Source organism: Lygodium microphyllum, chromosome 27 (assembly GCF_053477565.2).
Source record: "Lygodium microphyllum isolate KBCC chromosome 27, Lygodium_microphyllum_v1.1.10, whole genome shotgun sequence".
In the NCBI taxonomy this organism is placed as follows: domain Eukaryota; kingdom Viridiplantae; phylum Streptophyta; class Polypodiopsida; order Schizaeales; family Lygodiaceae; genus Lygodium; species Lygodium microphyllum.
The window spans coordinates 61,603,898-61,611,862 of NC_141161.1; the positions used below are offsets into that span (position 1 = coordinate 61,603,898).

Sequence of the window (7,965 nt, forward strand, 5' to 3'; positions counted from 1 at the left end):
ATAAGGGGGGAAATAAAAAAAATTCCATTTATCCAAATTGTTTAGGGGGCTTACGCGGAATATTACATTTGTGCTGTGTTGGGTGTACCCTCCCTCCTCCCGTCTTCTGGGTTACTATTCCTCAATCAGCCACATCCCATAAATTTTACCACACTTATTCAAACAAAAAAAAAACAACACACAAAAGTTCCATGCAGTTCCATCTGCCTTTGTAGGGCTTGGTAGGCCACTGGGCAGTCGACATGCACCCTTTGTCCAATGCCCTGTCCCCTCTGGGGTGACTACTTGGATTCCCTTGGTAAGATAACCATCACCTCTATAGTCTTGGTAGGCCACTCGACAGCCGACGTGCACCCTTTGTCCGATAACTTGGCTACTTTGGGGTGGGACACCTTGGGATACATCAACATCACAATGGTTGGCCTAACCTTTCGGCTCAGTTTTGGGCCTGAGAGGGGGTGTTGAGCTAAAATATGCATTACTTGCTAATTAGCCTCTTAAACAGCCCCAAAACACACTAAAAATGCTCTTTAAGAGTAAAACCCTAAAACAGGGAGTGGTTCGAGAGAGTTCCGTGAAAACCCTAAAACGGGGAGCGGTTTGAGAGAGTTCAATGGAAACCCTAAAACGGGGAGCGGTTCGAGAAAGTTTAGTAGAAACCCTAATTTTTGGGGCGCCCTTCCACATCTATAAATAGATAGGCTGCCCCCATTCAACAATCATCCTTGTTTGCAGGTTACACCAGCCCACACACCCTCTGCTGCTGTTGGAGCCCAGTTTCCAGCCTGCAGCCCGCCTCCATCTGCTGTCCAGCCATCATCGACTGCAGCCACATCATCTTCAGCCTGTCCATTGCTGTAGGCGACAACTCTCAGCTGCTGGCGACTACTCCAAACTGTCCCAGACTGCTGTTCAACCTGCTATCCATCATCTCCAGAGTCAGTCAGCCTATGTTTTCAGCATTGCAGGCCCAGACACTCTCTGACACTGTTTAAGCCTGCTGTTTACAGCAGACTGTGCATAGTTTCCAGCCCCCAATCGGTGGTACACTGCTGCGTTTACCAGTTTTCAGCCTCCAGGCTGCTGCGTTTTGGTGACCAGCCTGCTGCCATTCACTATTCAGCACTCCTACACTCCGACTGGTGGTCACAGACTTGGGATCCGTCTTCGGTGGACGTCACACTCCGACATTGCTCTGCCCTTGAGCACATTGTACACTCTTACATTCATTTACAGCATTCATTCACTTCAGAGCTGTATTCTCTCTCTCCCTTCTTCTGTTTATGTTTGAGTTTTGAGTTTTGCGTTTAGGGTTTGAGTTTTGAGTTTTGCGTTTAGGGTTTGAGTTTTGCCCTCTGTGTCTGTGTCTGTGTCTGTGTTTCTGTCGTGATCGTACACTCTATGTGTCCTCAGTGCAAACCCTAGCGGTCTTCTTAACAACAATCACTATCTATCGAAGGAGCGGACTAACGAGGAGAGGGTATCAAACAATCACTGTCTCTCGATGGAGCAGACTGCAGAACCGCAGGTCGTAGTAGCCACTTTACCCGAAAATAGGTGGAAGAAGACTGCCGCTGGCATTGTGACGATCTCTAGGAGGTCGTAGCGTCAATCAATCCTCCATATGCTCGAAAGGACATAGTGCGTATCGAATGCATCTTATTGCCTTGAGCATAGTACTTTGATAGCCAATGTAGAACGATCTTGATGGCCCAAAAAGAAGAGGTGGCACAAGGAGTGCCTGGTGGAAGACGCGTATACTCTAGGAGGGTGGGGAGCAAAGGTCGAAGTCAGCAAGCATCGATGGTGTGTCCGGTGATGCCACAGTAGGAGCACCCAGTAGCCTGGTCATCTATTGATAAAGAAGCCATGGGTACCAGTGTGCCTTGCTGAAAAAGGAAGAGGTGGAAGAGGTCAGCCACGAACCACGAACCGCAATGTCCGCCTCAAGGGATGTGAGGGTACGAACTGCAATGTCTGCTGCAAGGGGTGGGAGGGCAGTGGAAGGGCTAGAAGTGAGCTGTCAATGGGAGGAGAAATTGCAACCAGTAGAAAAACGTAGGTAAGGAGAGAGAGAGAGAGACTAAAAACGCAGGAAAAACCAATAGTAGCAGTCAGCATGCTAAAATCAGCTTCGAACAGTGTGTGATAGGCTGGAAACAAGCGCCATACTGTTGTAGACAGCAATGGCCAGCTTGGACTATGATGTCCTCCATGTCTGGGGTGTAGGCAGCAAGCTGAAATACCTGAAATCTGCAAAAACGAGATTGTTTTCTGAATGAAGAGTGATCAGCAATAGTCACTCTATTGTAAACAGCTGCAAACTGCAGGCGGAAGGCTGGAAACAGGCGCCAGACTGTAGATGACAGCAATGGACAGCTGAGGCTACGATGTCCTCCCCGAAAGGGGTGTGGGCAGCAAGCTGAAAACACCTAAAACCTGCAAAAACGAGATTTTGATGTAGCGAAAGAAGAAAAGTGGATGCCAAACCTGCCACCGGTCTTTGCCGTCACTGGAGTGGAGGATCTTTGCCACTGTTTGAGCAGATCCAGCTCTGATACCATGTCAAAAGATGACGTACCAGCGAGACAGTAGGGTTTGCAAGGAGGAACACGGAGTGAACTTGGCAAACATGGAGAAGAGAAGAGAAGAGAGAAGAAACTCTGATGAATGGAATAATGAAGACTTGAATCATGGAGAGAATGTGATACAAGGGAACAAGGGTGCCGTAGCACAAGGAAGATGATGAAGACAGCCACGAACCACAAACCGCAATGTCCTCCTAAAGGGGTGTGACGGTAGTGGAGAGGCTAGAGAGGAGGTGACGGACTGAATGAATCAGCTGTAAGAAATGAATGAGAGAGTGGCCTATAAATAGGCACAATCAGTCTAGGATGGAGCCCCTTTTTGGGGCTGCAAACCCTAAACACAAAACGCAGAAATTCAAAAATGCAAACTACGGGTTAAGGGCGAAGGGTTTCTCAACACGGGGGTGTATTGAAGATGCCACAAGTAGTACTTGAGCCTTGGGCTGTTCTTCATGGTGCAAGATTGTACTCCCCATTCGATCCTGTACCCCTCTGGCTTGGCTATTTCCTACATCCCTACTAGACCGCCCTGAATGAGCAGCTCTATATTCATATCATAAAAGAGTTGTGATGTCATACTGAACTGATAAGAACAAGAGGGAACCACCTGTGCATTTGAAAGATGCAGCATAGGTGAATGCCCATTCAAGCATTGAGCCAGGTACCTTTTGTCATAGCATACATGATGCAACTGGTTCATGTTAGGCTAGTACTAAAAGCTACTTTACTCAATAACCTTGGACTTTCTTAACCAAATAAGTCATTTCAAGTCTAGCAAGTCTGAATTTCTTGTCTGTTTGCTAGCTAGTACACAAAGAAACCAGAGGTGCAGAAACATGCAGAAAATTAGCAGCACTTGTTTATCCTAGGAAAATTTCCATTTCCTTTTTCTAGTGTCATTGCATTAACAAAAACAGCACACAGGACTCTTCCAGATTGATGAAGATTACAATATGATGGATTTCTTGATCATTCTTCTGAATCATGCCCTTTTTAAACTCTGAAAATTGCAGAATGCCTCACAACAAAGCACCCAGCCAAAACAGTCTAATATTTTGACCAAATGAGAGACTATTGTTGAGGAAGATACCTTGTGGGTCAGCTGTTTTATACTCTGTCCTTATGACCTGATAAATCTCAAAGCCATTGACTAAAACACCACCACGAAGCGGGCTGAAAGTCATTGTCATATAGCGACCATCAACTGCTACATTGCATGTTAATATGACTGCAGTGTATGGACTTCCAGCCTGGCCTATAATATCAAACTCACTAAAAACAGGATTTCCATTAACCGCAATGTCAAAAACTCTCTGTCCTTTGTCTGTAATACCCTTGTCAATCTCTGCAAAATACAGCCAGATGGAGTAGTTTTGATTTGGTTCAACTTCAAGAATGTATGACAAAGGGGTTCCAGCTGTAGTAGATGAGGCTGATTGGAACACTGCCTCTGGTAATAGATTGGGTGCTCCCGAAGCACGTTCTATGGTATTTGTAGTGCTTATTGACATGCTTAACCCCACATCCAAATCCTTGTCTGTGGCCCAAAACCGGTCACCTCCCCAAATGTTGGCATTATAATCCACTCCATACTTGGAATCTCTGGAGCCACAACTGATTCGTCTTACTGTTTTCAGGATAGTATACTTATCTTTCACCTCATATGCATCATCTAATATTTGAAGCACCTCTATAGACATTATTGAAGGATTCCCATGACCTGTACTATGAAAACAAACAGTGGCTGCTTGGTCAGTAATAAAAGCTCTGAACTCTGCAAAAGACAGATCCGGAGTGTAGCTCCAGCCTTGCTTCAATGAATGAACCTGTGTTCCTTCTAGAGAGATATCGTAAAGGGGTTCTTTGTTTGAATTATCAACTTGCCCATAAGCAAAAAAGAGCCTGATCACATAGTGCCCATTAGGCACAGTCAAATTGTAGCAATTTTCAGGTCCATCAGATAGCTGAAAGTATCGAAGAGTGTTAAGTTCCGAAGGAGCATATCCACTACGAACAGAAGCATTGGCCACACTACCTCCAGAGTAATAGTCATCCTTTGACCACATGATGTTTGTGCCTGGTGGAAGTATGTTCTCAGAAGAACCACAGCTGATTCTAACAGTAAATGGAGCATCTGTACAAGGGGAAAAAAAAAGAGAGAACTGTAAATACAGCACCACAGAATCCATGAGTATAAGAAATGGCACATCCTAAAAACTCTTTGTCACAAATGCACAGCATAAATATATAGACTGGTTCCTTTAAAGCACACTGTACTATAGTATTAGCATGGCAATAATGTCATAAAAAACTCTCGTCACAAATGCACGGCATAATTATGTTGACTGGTTCCTTTAAAGCACACTGTACTATGGTATTAGCATGGCAATAATGTCATACAATAGTAAGGCTTTTTGTCTGAACTCAGGCCTGAGTAGATGCCTATGTGAGTTAAACCAGAGCATAAGGAGCAATTATGCATCAAAACTCTTCCTAAAACTTTGCACTTTTAGAAAGTTGTCTTACTGGTCAATATCACAGTAATAGCACTACCACTCCCTTGCAATAAGGAGATGCTAGCAACCAAGTGAAAATTATTATCAAAATTGTAAGCTAGAAACAGACCAGAAATAGCATCCCTGCATTCAACACATAGAATGCTAGCATTGTGACATTGCAAATTGCAACACATAATCACAATAGAACAGAGTTTACAGCACCAGGATATCATGTCTACTTTAACAGTAATGCTTCTCTTCAAAGTGGGGAGCGTCTTTGTGTGAGCATGAGAACAAGCTAAAATGTAAGACACTCAAGCCAAGACAACAAAGACAGACAGTTCTCTGTGTAAAAAACGCAACCATTAAAGCAAGAAGCAAACATGTCAAACAAAACAGTCAACCATTGCTACAAAGATTTGACATGAAATGAAGGAATGCTGCAACAAAGAGGTATGCTAGAGAAAATAGGCCAAGTAGGTAGATCAACACAACACTATCCCCATGAAAAGAATATTTATTTTAAATTATACCATAATTATTTGCATTTATTGGAAAAGAGATCACCAACCAAGTAAAAAGGGGGACCACTCTGCTTTGGTTCCAATCATCCTTGTCAGTAGCCTATGACTAAGGGGAAGGATACATCGATTAAACCAGCACTTCTTGAGGCAAGTGTAGTAAGTACAAGTGGCATGCATGCATGGGAAGCAATCTCTAAAGCACCGTATCTTTTATGAAGGATATCATCTTGATAATGTGGCAAGAAACCTTTTGGATTGAGGGGAATGCATTGCTTGCTTTTGTGCTAAACTGTATCTTCCATTCTAGTATCCTCCACTTTTGCATTGAACTCCAGCATCCTCCACTTGCAGTTTGAGTTCCACTCACATGCTTCTACCTTGAGCTCCCCTCTTGTTAATGGTATCCAATAATGCCTCAATGGATATGCACAGCCAACAAAATAAAGGCAAAGTTGATGCAGCAAAGAAAAGTGGAGATCTCAGCACACTCCACCTAATGCAAATGACGGCATGGCTGCTGCGAGTGCCAATAGGATGCATCAGAAGCCAGCAACAGAGCTAATAGATCTATGGTTTTAGCTGCCATTCTGGTAGATAGTGGGCCCTTTTCCAATGTCAGCAGATAAATGGTTCTCTCATGCTTCCAGGTGCGTAGCTTTGACAAAAGCTCAAAAGCACTCTCTCCTCACCTTCTCCTTCCTCTCCTTGATCCATTTTACCCTTTACCTCAAGCACCCATTCATTCTCTCAAACTCAGAAGCTTGGAAGACGAGATAAAATATATCCCTCGGCCTCCATATCTAAATTAGAAGGGCATCCTTGGAGTGGAAACTTCTTCTATATCTGGTGTTCGTTCCATTCAACTCAATTCAATTCTCCCTTGTTTAACATTTTGAGTCATCCATTGTTATCTCTCGGTACATGAGTATTGCCATTAGACCTGATGATGTTTCATGCTGATTTTTACACGATACGTTTTTTATATTTTCCATGTGGAAGAAGGGGCTGTTTTCCCTTGTTTTTCCCTATAGCATTCAACATCATGAGCTCTTGTGACGGAGGCATCACATACCTAGCTAGGTATGGTTGGGGACAGGGGGCTGCCAGCCTGGGGTTTTCCCTTGTTTTTTCCTTTAGTATTCAACATCATGAGCTTTTGCTTGGGATGCACCATGTACCTAGATAGGTGCAGTTGGGAGCAGGGGGGTGCCGCCCCCACCCAGGCCACCAGTCCCCGTCCCACAACCACACCTAGCTAGGTATGAGGTCCCTCTCTTGCAGAAGCTCATGACGATGTTGTAATTCACAATGTGGGAATTTGTCTAAAACTTCTTGCGTTAGCTTATTACGATTCAGCTGCTAGAGTGCCTTTCTCAGGCATTCTAATTTTCCGACAGGTGCAATGGCCATTCCATAAAACTCAAAGACGAATCGTTAGCAAAAAAGGGCCAGCAGCCCCTGCCCCCAACCGCACCAAGCTAGGTATGGGATCCCTAGCTCGCGGAAACACAATGTGGGAATTACAGTGAAATTTTGTCAAAAGCTTCTTGTGTTCCTTTACGCTGATTCAGCGGCTAGATCGCCTTTCTCCTGCATTTTAATCTTCCGACAAATGCAATGGCGGTTCCATAAAACTCAGAGGCAAATCTTTAGCAAAAAGTAAAAAATTGGGGGGAGAATTTGAAGCATGGATGATGGAGAGACAAACCGCCCATGTTCTGCGCCGCAGCGAGTCCGAATGAGGCGAGGATGCAGGCGAGGATGCGGAGGAGGCGGCTCCATCGGACAGCGAGCTTGGAGAGGGAGGGAGCGAGGGGGAGGGGGAGGGCCATGGTTGACCTCAGGGATGCCTCATGGGGGGAATGCAGGTCGCTTCAGATCCAAGCAAGGGGCGTGGCAATTGATGGGAAATGCGGGAGGAAAAGCGAGATAGGAGAGGGAATGCGTTGGATTGAGCTGCTGTGCGAGACGGGAAGATGAGAAAGCAGTAGCAGCAGCAGCAGCAGTAATGGAGGGAGGGAGGGAGGGAGGGAGGGAAGTAGAAGGCGATGGAGGGAATGAAAGGAAGCTTCTTCTTCAGACAAGCTCGACACTTCAACCAACACGTTCAGCTGGGCCGGCAAGGGAATCCCAATCGAATTACTGCTAAATATTAAGCCATTTAAATAATTTTATTTTCTTTTTATATTTAATCGAATAACTAATTTTTTAAAGCCTAATAAATAATTTCAATCTTTTTTCTGTAGTACATTGAATGATTATTTTTTACAAAATCTTATAAATCATTTCAATCCTTTCTATAGTTAATTGAATAATTATTACTCACTACCCCAAATATCTTTAATCTTTTCCAAA

At 44.3% G+C, this 7,965-nt stretch overlaps 1 protein-coding gene across 1 annotated transcript in view; it reads right to left on the bottom strand.

Annotated features, from left to right (window-relative positions):
- RLP4 (receptor like protein 4) overlaps positions 1-7,686 on the bottom strand; it is a 91,285-nt gene extending 83,599 nt beyond the window's left edge. Inside the window, exons 1-2 of the mRNA XM_087669511.1 lie at positions 7,319-7,686; positions 3,679-4,722 (exon numbers count right to left, since the gene is read on the bottom strand). Of these exons, the coding sequence (XP_087525637.1) occupies positions 3,679-4,722; positions 7,319-7,442 (1,168 nt within the window). The 5' untranslated portion in view covers positions 7,443-7,686. The remainder of the gene's footprint in view (positions 1-3,678; positions 4,723-7,318) is intronic.
- Between the last annotated feature and the right edge of the window lie 279 nt (positions 7,687-7,965).